The sequence below is a fragment of the Chiloscyllium plagiosum genome, unplaced genomic scaffold, assembly GCF_037043375.1.
Source record: "Chiloscyllium plagiosum isolate Xiang-an unplaced genomic scaffold, Cpla_swu_hap1 HiC_scaffold_20, whole genome shotgun sequence".
Lineage (NCBI taxonomy): Eukaryota > Metazoa > Chordata > Chondrichthyes > Orectolobiformes > Hemiscylliidae > Chiloscyllium > Chiloscyllium plagiosum.
Window position 1 is genome coordinate 10,259,212 of NW_028270158.1, and position 15,760 is coordinate 10,274,971.

Consider the following 15,760-nt stretch of genomic DNA (forward strand, 5'->3'; position numbering starts at 1 on the left):
ACTGACAAGCAGATTAACTGATTGCACAGATCATTGCTCCATTTACATAATGGACACCTGAATGAAGCAATTCTGCTAGCAGTGGAGACTCCTCATGCCAGAATCAAACTCTGCAGTGGCTTGCATTGAGAGGTGACTTCGCTGTATAAGCTCTATTCCCCCGAGGGTATTCTTCTTGACTCTAATGAGCCATTCGGAATGGTTATGCCTTCAATCTGACGGCGTTCCTGCTTCTCCATTCTAATAGATTTATGGCCCCTTCAATGGTGCCTCCATTTTGAATCGTCCTCAAAGTCACTTACCTATCGTTCTATTGGAAGCCTGTTTGCTGACCTTAGTGCACCATTCGGAGGTACCTCCGGGATGTCACTGTGCTGCTGGCAAGTGCCTGCTCAGGTGCCCTCTTTCGTTGAGATGTTGGAATCCTGAAGACAGCAGAAGCATCCAGCTCAGGTTTTCAGATCAATGGCCTTGCATCAGAATGGAGGCAGTTAGAGATATGATAAGCTTAAGCAGGTAAGAGATAGGGTGAGGAGAAGACAGAACTAAGAATAAAAGAAAAGATCCAGAAAAAGGTAGGAGGCAGATGGTATTGAATGACAAGCGAGTGCCAGATAAGTTCAATGGTATTAGGACAAGTAAAAACAAACTCTTCAAACAGAAACAATGAAGGTAAATATTATAAACAAGAGAAATGGAAACCCCACCAGACAGAAGAACAGACCTCAAAGCTGGGCATTTATCTAAAAGAGAAATTATAGTCATAGTGTTTTTATGGGATGGGAAAGGACTTTTCTGCCCATTGAGTCCAACCAGTCATCAAACGTTAATCTATTCTGATCAAAATTTCCAGTATTTGGCCTGTAACCTGTATGTTGTGGCATTTCAAATGCTCAGCTTTCTGGTTATATGTCCCTCTTCGAATGGGACAAGATTTCTCCCTACCTATACCCCTCATAACTTTGTACACCTCAGTCAACATTCTCTGCTCTGAAGAAAACAACCCCAGTCTATTCAATCTTTCTTTGTAGCGGAATTGCTTTAGCTCAGAAAACATGTTGGTGACAACATCTCATTCGCACCATCTCCAGTGTAGCCATACCCTTCCTTTAGAGTGGCAATCAGAACTGCACACAGCAGTGCAACTGTGGCTTAACTAACATTATATACATCTCCATCATAAGCTGCCCCTTGTTCTTGTATTCAGTACCTTGATTAATAAAAGCAAGTGTCCCACATGCTTCTTTAGTTACTTTATCTATCTGTCCTGTTGCCTTCAAGGATCCAAACACGCCAAAGTCCCTCTGATCCTCTACTTCCTAGAGTCTTACTATTCAACGTGTACACCCTTGCCTTGTTAGTCTTCCCAAAATGCATTGCCTCACACTTTACATGGTTAAATTCCACTTGTTACTGTTCAGACCAGGAGATTAGCCCTTTTACACCATCCTGTATTGTAGAATGTCTGTGGTGCAGAAAGAGGCCATTTAGCTTATCAAGTCTGCATCAACCCTTCAAAGAGCGTCCCACTGAAACCCAGCATTCCACACTATCTCCATAGCCCCACATTTACAATGATTAATCCATGTAACCTGCATATTCCTGGATATTACATGGCAATTCAGTATTGCCAATCCACCTAACCTGAACTTGTTTGGGCTATGGGTGGAACTCGCCTATGGTGCATTTCTACAGCTTTTACCCTGGTTGTTAAAAAAAACCTAATTGCCTTAAAGTTGTTTCATTTAAAGTCACACTTTTCAGCAGCGCAACTACAATGTTAAGTGTCGGCATGGACGTGTTGGACCAAATGAGCTGTTTCCATGCTGTACATCTCTATGACTATTTGGTTTCTCATCCTCAATGCCTCTAATTTTAAAATTTCATCCCCGCTCATCCTATACTCTCAGGTGAGACCTGTGTGCTTTTGTTTTTTTTTTAGGTACAGGTTCTTTCCGTCCTCTTCAGTCATCACTTTCCAAAGCATCTCTAGCTCGTCCTATTGTTCCAAAAGCCATTCCAGCATCTACTAGCCAGCTCTCTAGTAAGTTGCAATTGTTACAAAAGTTAATTTTCAAAAGAACTCCAAATGTAGCATTTTGAATTTTATATGTTATCAATCTTTTAATTTTCTTGTAAGTCCTCTTGATTTATAGATTATGAAAAGCCGCAGCCAATCTTTTAATTAAGAAGATCTAAGGGCTAGCTGCAAAATTTTTAAAATTAATGCTATGGGTTGTCATAGTTCAATGAACATCATGCTCAATTGCATGTTATTACCTTTGTAATTTAGTGAACATAATTATCAGATTCTTTATTGCAGAAATGTTAATATTATCCCTCTACATTTTGTGATAGCAAAGATCAATTTTGTTTTGTTTACTAGCCATTATTCTGTGGCTCTGTATGTGTTCATTTGTTTGTTATAAGACCATTTTTGTTATGCATCTCACCTTCAATGCGAAAACTTTGTCCTTGTTATAGCTTTACTGGCCAATTCTGTATTTCCTAGCCCATTCTACTCCTGTTTAATTGAATTATAACTTTGTAATGATTTATCAACATTATTGTCTGTTAACAATACTTTATGGAAGCTTTTTCTGAGGTTTCACCTATGCAGATTTAGTTTTTGGAACATGCTGTACATTTCTGAACTATTATACTGAAGTGTACTTGTAGATTTCGGAATTGTGTCAGATGCTTATTTATATATATATATATATCAAAAACAAATATGATGTAATTGGAGTGCATTCATCAAACAGTGTTCATTTTGTGTCAGGTGCAATCGATATGGCAGCTAAAACAGCCGGCATAATTCCAGGCAGCCCCATCCAGACACTTGATTCAGAAAGGCCACAAGATTTGACTACTTTGTCAACAGAAGGGATTTCCATAGTAACCTCAGACCAAGAATTATCCTCAGTCCAAGAGAATGGAAGCAACACAGAAACAACTGTGACAACAGTGAGTGTCATTGGCTGTCAACATTTAGTGTTCTGTAAGCTGTGTCTATGTGCTATTCCTTCTGAATATTGTATTGCAAGCTTTAGATATTTTTCTGAGCTACGTTCTATGTCCACAGTATGCTTGTAATGAATATAGTTTTTCAGAGTAGTTTTACTAATTGGCTCGGGCTAGTGAGAGTTTAATGTCTGTTTCACTAATGGCTGATATAAGCAGCCAAAACACTGATGATATTGTATATCTAATCAGTAGCTCCACAGAGTAGCATCATGAGGGAAGGAGCTTTTCAGCATATGCTGCCAAATGACTAATTCTTCTTCGATGTTGGAGAAATTATCAAAATGGTAGAACATTCATAGCAAGCTTTCTTATAATTGAAAACAATAACTGATAAATGAGAGTCAATAGCTTATGTCTGCAATGCACAATAGCTTCCATTTGCAGTGATAAATGCATCATTTTGAAGGTTTAAGTGACCTAAAAAGAATCCTATAAAATTGTAGAAGTACTCTATTTTATAAGCTTCTCATTTTAATAATGAGGTGTGGCACGCTATAGGCCTATACCTGAAAATCTGACTAGTGTCTTCAGATCTAGTTGGGCGGCACGGTGGCACAGTGGTTAGCACTGCTGCCTCGCAGCGCCAGAGACCTGGGTTCAATTCCCGACTCAGGCGACTGACTGTGTGGAGTTTGCACGTTCTCCCCGTGTCTGCGTGGGTTTCCTCCGGGTGCTCCGGTTTCCTCCCACAGTCCAAAGATGTGCAGGGTCAGGTGAATTGGCCATACTAAATTGCCCGTAGTGTTAGGTAAGGGGTAAATGTAGGGGTATGGGTGGGTTTCGCTTCGGCGGGTCGGTGTGGACTTGTTGGGCCGAAGGGCCTGTTTCCACACTGTAATCTAATCTAATCTAATCTAATCTCTCCTGCCAGGCACGGACACAATGGGCTGAATTGCTGCCTCCTGTGTTGTAAATGTCTGCTTTGATGAGATATTCCTTGACCCCCTCGATTTCTGCTGCCTTCCCACTAGTCTCCAGATGTTAACCTCCTCTTGAGCAGGAGTAGGCCGCCCACAGGAAGGAAACAGGGTCAGCTTTAAAGAAGCAATGATGAGAGTGGCACCCAGCTGTTTTATTATTTGAATGAATAAGTCTCTTCAACCGATGAGCTGTTCATCTACAGAAGTCGGCTCTCAAAGAACAATCACATACAAGTTTATTGACTGATTGTGAAAGTTACCCTCACTGTTACAAGCTGAAATGAAGCAAACTCAACATTCTTGTGTAATTAAGTGGATGGAACCCAAAGTTTCACTGTTTTTTTAACTTTTATTCTATGTAAGATGTTTAAACCAAAATAAAGAACAAAACTCAAATGGCATTTGAACTACCATGAGCAGCTGTGAAATCCATCAGAATTTTGCTTGAAAGTATTGCTTTTTAAACCCTGCTTTTATTCAGGTGTTTAGCCCGGAACATGCTTTTGATTGTCTTGCCTGAGAGAATGCATCCTGTACCTTGTGACTACATTAAATGCCTTTAATCTGTAATATGTCTTTTCTGCACAGAGGGAGCTTGAAAAACATACACTTCAGAATGGACTGCCATCTCCAAGTGAAACTTCCAACACGTTGTTCACTTCTCCTCCAAATGTCTCTGCACTCCTGGATATATCATTACCAGGACCTCCTGATGACACATTGTCCCAGGGTGGACCCCACAGCCAAATCAGTGACTCTATAATTGAGCTTGCTATCAACTCTACTCAGTATGTCAGTGGTAAGTAGAAAACTGTATAATTGTTGATGGTTATGTATCTTCATCAGTTGTATCATGCGCTACAGGTTAATTTGAAAAATGAGACCTTTTTAATGTGTCTGTAATGAAATACTGTTGTAAAAATATAACAATAGACCAAAAGTGGGTAACTCAATAATTTAGGAAACTGAATGCTTATGTTGTACTGAGCCATGCCTTCAAAATTTAATATTTGAATAACAAATGGAGAGTTAATCTTACCGCACTTTGTTGCTGTTATTTTACTCATTTTTCTTCCACATAAGTATTGATTTGTGCCCTTATTTTGTAGGTCTACACAGGAAATTAAATTGTGTGTATGAGCTATACTTAAAGAAAAGCCTTACATTTACTGGTATATGTGACCAAAGGATGTTCCAACATTAGCTAATGAACTACTTTGAAGTTTTGTTGCTGATAGAATGTCATTTACTACATCCATTTCTGATTTAAATCTTATCTTTTGTTTTAAAAGGTGATGGTGCTTCTCTCTCTCCAACAAAGCTGAATGGTGGTGACAACTCAAAGAGTCTCCCATCGCCCTCAGCCAGTCCTCAACGAAACTGGATTCCCTCACCTACGCACGATCCACAGTGGTTTCCAAATGATTCTGGTGACTCTTCATTGGGTAGTCTATTATGTAAGTGTCTTCTAATTGGTTGTCCTCCAGACATAGCTTTGCATTAAGGGGTGATAGATATAGGGCAGATGTCAGAGGTAATTTCTTTACTCAGGGAGTAGTGAGGAGGTGGAACGCACTGTCTGCAACAGTAGCAAATTTGCCAATTTTCAGGGCATTTAAATGGTCATTAGATAAACATATGGATGAAAATGGAATAGTGTAGGATAGATAGGCTTCAGATTGGTTCCACAGGTTGGTGCAACATCGAGGGCTGAAGGGCCTATACTGCCTGTAATATTCTGTGTTCTAAAGCATGTTTCACTACGTAGTCTCGAGAAATGCAAACAGTCACAAAACTTTCAAGATCTTGATCCCATTTCAAATCTCATGATTCATCAAAAGGCAAAGACTTGTTTCTCTTCAGTTAATTCTCATTCATACAAGTAGTAAAATACTAAATTTAGCTAATACTGTGTGGGTTTAGTATATTAGCATCTGTTTTGAGCTCTCTAATTTTGCAATGATCTTGATGTAATTTTTCTTTTTCTCTGTTTATACATGATGTTTCTCTGGATTCCAAAAATACAGGATAGGTCAAGCTTTGTGTCTAGCTGTTTGTTGTTTAAGCCTTTCTGACAGGTATGGAAGGTTTGAATTATAAAGAAAGGCTGGATAGATTGGGGCTTTTTTTCACTGGAGCGTAGGAGGTTGAGAGGTGACCTTACAGAAGTTTATTAAATAATGACGGATATAAATAAAGTCAATGGTAGTTGTCTTTTCCCCAGGATGGGGGGATTTCAGGATTACGGGGCATATTTTCAAAGTGAGAGGAGAAAGGTCTTTTTTAAAATCTAAGGGACAAATCGTTTACGCAGGGTGATTCATGAATGGAATTAACTTAAAGTCATAGAGATGTACAGCACAGAAACAGACCCATTGGTCCAACTCATCCATGTCCTCACCTCATCTAGTTCCATTTGCCAGCATTTGGTCCATATCACTCTAAACCCTTTTCTATTCATATACCCATCCAGATGCCTTTTAAATGCTGTAATTGTACCAGCTCTGGCAGCTGATTCCATATGTGCACCACTCTCTCTCTCTGCGTGAAAAAATTGCCCCTTAGGTGCTTTTATATTCCCCCCCCCTCCTCACCCTAAACCTATGCCCTCTAGCTCTGGACTTCCCTACTCCAGGGAAAAGACCTTGTCTTCATCCATGCACTTATGATCTTATAAACCTCTATAAAGTCACCCCTAGCTTCCGGCACTCCAGGTAAAACCGCCTCAGCCACTCCCTGTAGCTCAAACCCACCAACCCCGGCAACATCCTTATAAATCTTTTCTGAGCTCTTTCAAGTTTCACAACGTCCTTCTAACAGGAAGGAGACCAGAACTGCACGCAGTATTCCAAAAGTGGCCTAATCATGTCTTGTACAGCCACAACATGACCTCCTAACTCCTATGCTCAATGCTCTGACCAACAAAGGAAAGTATACCAATGGCCTTCTTCACTATTCTATCTACCTGTGACTCTACTTTCAAGGAACTATGAACCTGCACTCCAAGGTTGGTTTGTTCAGCAACACTCCCCAGGACCTTACCATAAATTGTATAAGTCCTGCTCTGATTTGCTTTTCCACCTCTCATTTATCTAAATTAAGCTCCATCTGCCACTCCTCAGCCCATTGGTCCATCTGTTCAAGATCCTGCTGTACTCTGAGGTAACCTCCTTCACTGTCTACTACATCTCCAATTTTGGTGTCATCTGCAAACTTATTAACTGTACCTCCTATGTTCACATCCAAATCATTTATAGAAATGACGAAAAACAGTGGACCCAGCATCGATCCTTGTGGCACACCTTCCTGAGGAAATGCTGGATGTGGGTGCAATTATGACATTTAAAAGACATTTGGATAGATACATGAATAGGAAAGGTTTTGAGGGATATGGGCCAGGAGCAGGCAGGTGGGACTACTTTAGTTTGGGACTGTTTGGACCGAAGGGTCTGTTTCTGTACTGTATGACTTAAGTGGTTTTTTAAGTGGTTTTGCTTGTGTCTATGTAGTGAAAGAATAAAGTGGAGAATACAGCAATAATCTAACTAGTAGATTAGATTAGATTAGATTACTTACAGTGTGGAAACAGGCCTTTCGGCCCAACACGTCCACGCTGCCCCGCCGAAGCGCAACCCACCCATACCCCTACATTTTACCCCTTACCTAACACTACGGGCAATTTAGCATGGCCAATTCACCTGACCTGCACATCTTTTTTGGATTGTGGGAGGAAACCGGAGCACCCGGAGGAAACCCACGCGGACACGGGGAGAACGTGCAAACTCCACACAGTCAGACGCCTGAGGTGGGAATTGAACCCGGGTCTCTGGCGCTGTGAGGCAGCAGTGCTAACCACTGTGCCACCGTGCCGCCCACTAGCAGTGGGCATTAGCAGTGTCCTGTGGCTGGGTCAGCGTTCTTGCATGAATTCCACACCAACAATTGAAGAATGGTGAGCGTAAATAAAAGGGAAATGTGTCTGAACTAACATAAATTTAGAAAATGGGGGAGATATAGCAAATTAATCCCACTCAGGAGTTTTGGGATCCTGGATTAATCTATTTTGTTTAATTTATCCCAGATCAGTTATTATATTACGTTCTTTGTTCACTAATAAATTATTTTGTTAATAATATTGGGATTGGATGTGAGCCACAATTGTATGTTACCATCATTACTTCCAGTCTAAAAATAATAGAGTAGCAATTTGAATTGAATTGAATCATCTCAATTGTCACATGTACTCAAGGAGTACAGTGTAGAGTCTACAAATTGCCACTTATGGTGCCATCTTAGGTATCAGATAATTCAGTACAAATTCTCAGGGAAAAGAAAAATAAAGAAGTTAAAAGTCCAGCATGACAGACTGTAGGAATAAATTAGAAAATAGAGAAAGGAAAGCTGTTCAGAACAACAGTCCTTCCAATCCAGTCTACGCTGGTGAGTAACCTTGTCTGCGCTGGGCCTTGACTCTAGTCCATGCTGGGCTTCACCTCCAGGCTGTTGAGGCCGGGAGACCACTCTGGAATCACCTCCAGGTTGTCACATGTACTTTTACAAACAAAACACAGTGAAAAATATTTTTAGTTCACCATAGCACAGTGCCTCAATTAATGACAGAAATCATAAAAACGAAGAACAGAAAAGTAAAAGTTCATCACCGTGCAAGTAATGACTCCTGGTTTTGGGGTATGCTGAAAAACTGAGCCAAAATCACCATGCAGGGCCGGCCAAGACCTCCTCACCAGACTAGACCTCCACACTGGGCCTTCAGAATACCAGGGAAGCCACTTTCAAAACAAGAATGAGACCTCCACGGCAAGACAACACCTCCGCAGTTGGACTGTACCTTCACAATAGGCGCTGGAATATCCAGAAGCTGCCGAAGAGGACCAGACAAGACCTCCGCATCGGGGCAAGAATGCCACTTCAGGCTGAGACCACCCTGTCCTGGACAAGATTGCCACACTGGGAGATAGTGCCACCAGGCGCCGGCCCATTGGATGCCACCTCATCGCTGGGCCTGTGCCAGGAAGAAGACTCCTTCCGTTGAAGTCATTAAAAGAAAGTAAAGTACCACAATTACTAAAGACCAGTTTATTGGATTTCAAGAGGCAAAGGTTTTATTTGTTTTGTGTATATCAAAAGCATCTTGGAGCATTTCACCCAACAAATTATGTTGTATTACATTGGTTGCTATTTTTAAAACTTGGTAATCATTTTGTTCAAGTCAAAAATCCAAAGATCACAGAAAACTGTACTGAACTGAATCCATATTTTGTTGGGATTCTATGAAGCAAAAGCAGGTAATGTGTTTCTGATGTTCGGACTGGAACATTTGGCAGGGTTTCTGGAAGAACTTGCTCCTTTTCTTCAGCTAAGGTTATGGGATGTTTCGTGCCTATCTGAACAAAAATACAGATCTTGATTTAATGTCACTGTTTTATGAATTCTTGGATTCCTTCCTCCTTTAGATATTACTGGCTTCAGTACTGTAATTACTGTTGGTATACGTTAGCCTCCTGTGACCTGAATAATTTTTTAGATGTCCTAGTAGCTAGTTAAAGTGGCCGCATTGAGCATACTGACCCAGTATCAAGTACCTGTACAGGTTTCTCCTTGTTTAAAGCAGATAGTAAGATAATGTGATAGTGGATTTTGTTTGTTCCTGAATGCGTTAAACAGTTTTATTAAATAGTATTAATACAAAGAATTCTGCAGCAATTTATTTTATGGCTGTTGAGCTTTGTTTATTCTCTTGTATGTTAGAAAATAATAGTTTGCCCAAAAAAGATGCGCACTAAGTTACTGAGGACCTTTTTAACACTTGCTTCACAAACTATGGAAGTTATCTGGCTTATCTAATTCTCTTCACAAATTCTCGAATTTCAGATGAAACTCTGTGAAAGTGTGGGCTGATAAACACCAACAAACTAAGCTGAGGAATGTTTTGTGCATTAATGAATTATTTATTAACTTTCAATGACTGCTAAACAAATTACATCTTCATATTTAAGTGCCTTATCGCTTTCCCTTGAGCCTGTGGTCAAGAAACTAGTTAAAGAGTGATTGTGACACTTGAAGTTAAGCTGTGGTTTCTGAGAGTGAGCACATTTTAAACCCATATGTACTGTTACTCAATTTAAAAAGCTCATGCCAAATGAATCTTGAAAAAGATGCTTCTGTTTTATCACCATCCCATCCAAAATGTGGAAACTCTACAGTGCATTACTCCTTTTAATACTGCTCCAAAGGTTGATATGGTTTAAGTGCTCCAGCTCTGCTGTTGACATGGAACTTTGAACCTTCTGAATCAGAAAGCAGTGTTCCCAGCTGAGACAAGTTGCCATTGAAAAAGTCACTGAGGTTTAATTTTGATCTTTGAAAGAATCTGTGCTACTGCTTAGACATTCTGTACCCTTTTATGAGAAATGCAGTGGATTGATTTGATACGTTTTTGGTTGTTTGCAGCAAGTCTGATATCACCTGAAAAGGGGCGGAAGATGCTAACAACAGGTAACTGCAATAGCAATAGCAACTCTTTGCTTGGAACAAGCCTCTTGGATGGAAACTCCAGGGATTCTTTTGTGTCCCGCTCACTAGTAGATGTCTCAGAGGTAAGAACATGAACTCTGTTTGAAGAGTAACCCAAGCAATATGTAATAATGAAAATGCAAAGTACTTTTTAAAAACAAATCATGTATGTAATTATGCACATTTTAACGCTCAATTCTAAGAAGCTATGGGTTTTTTTAGCCACACGTGTAACTTATAAGTTACACATTTTGGTTAATAGAGCTTTCCAAATTAAATAATCTTGAAAAACTAATGGGAGATTAAAATGTTGATTTATCCATAGATTTTGAGACACTGAGGTTGAGACATTGAACTATTCTGGTTGCTAGGACAGCATTGGTAAAGACTGTTACTATTGATTCTGCACTTGGCAAAATCTGTCAATGTAAATAAATTCATTGACATTGATTTGATTCTAAATATTCAAACATAATTTCAGTAACTTCAAATTTCAATACCGGCACTGTACAGGAAGGTAATTGTGCTTTGTGATCGGCAATTTTGACTAATTATATATTTTAGTGGGTGAGTCCCTAATCAATATGGATCTTGGATATTTGTTGTAAGTTGTAGAGAGATCATTGAATGTTTTCCTGGCTGCTATGTTTCATAGAGCAGTGAGCAGAATTTCCTATAATCAAGTGGTGTGCAGCTTTGCTGATTTTAAATCATATTGAATCTCCTGCAGGAGAGGAGCAATGTTGTTCTTGTGCAGAAACAGTTCAATAGTTTGATTTTGAGGGTAGAAATAATAGTTCTAAACAATTTTGTTGAAGCTTTACCTCTTCCACTTAGCAGGACATTTTGCAAGAATACAAAGTCAAGGGAAAAATTAATATGTGCACTGCATGACAGGAATGTACTGGATTGGTTGGCAAACGGGCTGTTGATTGGTAGAGGTGTTCCAATAGATTGTGCTCCTTTTAGTCATGATTAATGGTTAAGAGCCAGACTTTAAGTTTTAAACCAGGCAGTTGACTTTTAGGAGAAAGTGAGGTCTGCAGATGCTGGAGATCAGAGCTGAAAATGTGTTGCTAGAAAAGCGCAGCAGGTCAGGCAGCATCCAGGGAACAGGAGAATCGAAGTTTCGGGCATAAGCCCTTCTTCAGTTGACTGTTAGGGAATTGTCCTGACGGGTGAACCAGCAAAAGGGTGTCACCTATCGTGTTGAGTTGGAACAGCAATACATGTTGTTAAAATGTAAAGCTGCAATCTATTACCGAGCAAAGGAAAGATTGCCATTTCAATTCTTTCTTCAATGGCACTTTATTGTTGACAAAAATATACTTCTGACAATATGGTGCAAGAGTACAATATCGTTTTAATTTCAAATTAGCCTTGAGTCATGGGGTTATGATGCAACAGAAGAAGACTATTCAGTCCATCAAGTCTAGTCAGATTTTTGATAGACAAAGGAGTCAAAGGCTTTGGAAGGTGCTGACAGTAAGTGGGTTTGAGACCACATCTCTGATCTTTTGTATGACAGCCAACCCATGACCTAATCCTGTTCTTAAATCCTGTGTTCCCTTACTGGTGTTCTGTACAGCAATCTAATCAGTCCCATTCACTGCCTCCAGTCCTATAATTTTGCAGGTTTAATGCCCTGAGTGCCCATCCAGTTTCCTTTTGAAATCATTCATTGATTTCACTTGCACTGCCCTCTTCAGCAGTGATCCCAGCTTGTTGCCAGTTGCTGCATAAAACAATTATTTCTCTCCCAAAACCACATCTGTGTCCCCTTGCACTCATGCCATGAGCTAATGAGAACAACTTACCTTTAACTACATTATCTCAACCTGTCGTAATCATGTACCACCTCTATAAAATCTCCGTACAATCTTCTCTATACCAAGGGGAATAACCCTTGTTTCCCCAAACTCACTCACTCATTGTAGCTAAAATCCCTCATTCCTGGAACCATTCTGGTAAATTTCCTCTACATTCTCTCAAAGAACAATCCAGTCTTTCCTAATTGGTGGTGAGCAAAACTGGACACAATACTCTAGAGCTTTATAAGGTTCATGGGAGGTGATGGTCTCATAGTATTATTGCTGGACTGTTAACCCAGAAACCCAGCTAATGTTCCAGGGACCCTGGTTCAAGCCCTACCACAGCAGATAGTGGAATTTGAATTCAATACATTTTTCAAATGAAAGAGTCTAGTGGCTCATGAAACAATTGTCATAAAAACCCATCTGGTTGACAGTTTCCTTCCCTAAAGGATATTAGTCATCTGTACCTGGTCTGGCCTACATGTGACTCCAGACCCACAACAATGTGGTTGACTCTTAACTGTCTGCTTTGCAATTAGGGATGGGCAATGAATGCTGCCAGGCTAGCAATGCCCTCATCCTGTGAATAAATAAAGAAAATAAAGTATAACTTCTCAGCTATTGTGCTGAATATGTCTACTTGTGAAGCCCATGATTCTACATAATTTCCAAGGTCAGTCTGTCTCTGCACACTTGTAGAACTGTGCCATTTAAGTCTATATTGGCTCTCCCTATTCTTTCTGCTGAGCTTATCTATGCTCTGTTGCAGTTGGTCAATGTACTCACTTTTTGTCACACCCCCAAGTTTGGTATAGTTGTCAAGTATTGAAATTTTACTTCATTCCAACTTTCAAATCCATTTTATATACTATATCCAAAAAGAAGCAGTGTTGCAACAGTTGAGATATGTCGTAAAGATTTCATTCAAGACTAATTCAAAGGAGGGTTTAGGTTGTTTTGGTTCCTTTGGCAAAACAAATTCTGGAAATGTACCTGTGTTATTGACTTGCTGAACTGTGAAATCAGCTTCAGGTATTTTTACTACATAGCTGCCCTATCAACTCCAGTTTTTATCTGAGGGAAACCTTTTTATTTCACTTCACCTTAATCCTCTTGCCCGTATTTTCATTAAAGAATAGAAGAGATAAACCTAAAAACTGAGCAAGGGATGAGTTCCTCTTTGCTATTGTAGCAATAATTCAAAGAAAAAAGCAAATCTCTGGAATTAGCTGAGAAACATTTGGTTAAAAAAAAAGAGAAGAAAAGAAAAATACTTCATTTTGAACATCTATGATGTATGTTGAATCATGCATTCATTCTTTGTTTTTATTATCAAGGTCGACTCTCAGCTGGTGTGTATGATGAATGAAAGCAGTGTGGATTACATTGCCCGCTTTAATGACCTCGCCCAAGAGCTCTCAGTGGCTGAGACTTCAAGGAAAGAAATGCTTTTTGACAGCAGCCCTCCGATTGGTGATCTCTCACAGTAAGGTCATGAACCGAACAAAGGGGTGCATTTGAAGCCACCCCATCCCCCTATTTCTCAGCACCTTGCCAATTAAGCTGCCCATAATGGGCATTGACTACTGGAGGATCCATTTGTAAATGACACTGAGTTTTGAAAAATGTGCAATAAGTTTTACAGTACTTCCCGTGAAACAGTATTAGGTTTATGATGACATTAAGCTGGCAGTCAGTGACTTTGCGTGAAGCTAATAAACAGAAGAGCCCAAAATGATCCTGCAATGGGACTGAACACTAGAGTGAAATTCTCTTCCATCGTATGAAACTGAAATGCAGTTAGAGCACGTGCTTGGATTAGGCACGCAAGCATAACCGTTTCTGAGAACTAAAGATTTCATTGTAGATCTGATGATGTTCTTATGGTTTGTACCAGATTATTCCTGGATTGATTGAGAATGTTCTGAGAGAGTTATACAAACCTTCTGCTTATATATAACACACCCATCTCTGCTTTGTATTAAAAGCAAAACAGTCGCAGTGGGGATGTCAAAAAAAAGGAAAAGTGACTGTATTTTACCTGAATGAATGTTAAGATACATGGTTCACCTGCTTATAATGATTATTCTGTCATTATGAGATTGTTTTGGTAAAGGGAGGTCATTAAAAAGATAAGGGCAGCTTGTACTCATTGCATTTATGCTATTAAATGTTTGTCTAATGTACAGATGAGTACTTTTGAGAATTCCATTTGAGCTGCATGGTGATATTAGTAAGCATGTTCAGAAAGTGTACAGAATGTCCTGGAGAACTTGACAGTCACAATCAAGTCCCTGATGGTCACTTTAAGAATCAAATCCTTTGCTTAATCCACACATGTAGTTCGGGAGGTGCTAGTTTATATGTAATGGGCTTGTATGTTAATTGGGATTTTTTTATCCTGGCGTGAGCCTTTCACTCCCAACTGTGTTCTTACACACCAGATTTCTTGTTTACACTGGCCCTTTTCATTATTCTGTTTTATGGTTTTATCGTTATGGTATTAGTGGATCACCTCTTTCCCACCTGGAAGCCCCTTCACTTCTCTTTGATTTGAACTGCTGTGTCACTTCAAATGGGCCATCCATTATGCACTCTATTACAGTTCAGCTGCCCTTTTGATATTCTCTCTAAATACTTAAATAATTTACATTTTACAATATGGGAAGCAAATAATTTAACCTATCTAGGCCCATTACTGGATCATGACACCTTATCCTCTCTCTTAACTATCAGCAACAAAATTTGAAGTTTGATGCTGAGGCAGTTTAATTTGGTTGCTCCATCCAAAATCAAGTTTCTCTATGCCCCTTCCCAACTTGTTTCTGTGCTGTAATGTTTAAATATTAATTTGTTTCTCATGCTTCACCCGCCATCATCGTTAGCTGTCCCTGTAACTCAATCCTATTGCTGACTACTTCTGAGGGTTGCTCACCTGTACCATGGGTCTTTCTATGACTGAAGGTGAATTCTCAGCCTACATGCCTCACTTTTCTCTTTTTAATAATGTATATACCTCTAATTACATGTAAAGTTTAAAGATTTTTCATCATAAACAGCAGTTGCATATTTTTTCCTTTCAGATTGATGCTTGGGATTGCTGTGCCATTGGGATCCACTGAGCCACAGTTACACTTTGCAGATACACTGTTTACTTTTAAATATTATTATGAAATCTCCTGTTGGCTCCATTAAAAACTTTTAAGAAGGTGCAGCCGTGTATCCAAGCATGCACACAGAATTGCTGTCAGTGTCCTTAGTGCAAGTGAGCAATTAGCGGTATAATTCTGATCTGCTGGCCAAGCCTCAATACAGGGATGAAGTTTTCAGAAGAATTTTATGTTTATTCAAAAAATGTATCTAAAATTCTACAGATTGTGCACTACCACTAACCCCTAGCAATCTGTGGCCTAGATGATCACATTGCTACTTTTATGTGTCGTACAAGGTGACTTGCACTTTGTT

At 39.6% G+C, this 15,760-nt stretch overlaps 1 protein-coding gene across 3 annotated transcripts in view; it reads left to right on the forward strand.

Moving 5' to 3' along the window:
- cramp1 (cramped chromatin regulator 1) overlaps positions 1 to 14,947 on the forward strand; it is a 56,647-nt gene extending 41,700 nt beyond the window's left edge. For all 3 annotated transcript variants that reach the window (XM_043712047.2, XM_043712049.2, XM_043712048.2), the window contains exons 15-20: positions 1,943 to 2,044; positions 2,783 to 2,967; positions 4,536 to 4,746; positions 5,240 to 5,404; positions 10,419 to 10,564; positions 13,633 to 14,947. In XM_043712047.2, coding sequence (XP_043567982.2) covers positions 1,943 to 2,044; positions 2,783 to 2,967; positions 4,536 to 4,746; positions 5,240 to 5,404; positions 10,419 to 10,564; positions 13,633 to 13,785 — 962 coding nt within the window. In that variant the 3' untranslated portion in view covers positions 13,786 to 14,947. The remainder of the gene's footprint in view (positions 1 to 1,942; positions 2,045 to 2,782; positions 2,968 to 4,535; positions 4,747 to 5,239; positions 5,405 to 10,418; positions 10,565 to 13,632) is intronic.
- The last annotated feature ends 813 nt before the right edge of the window (positions 14,948 to 15,760 follow it).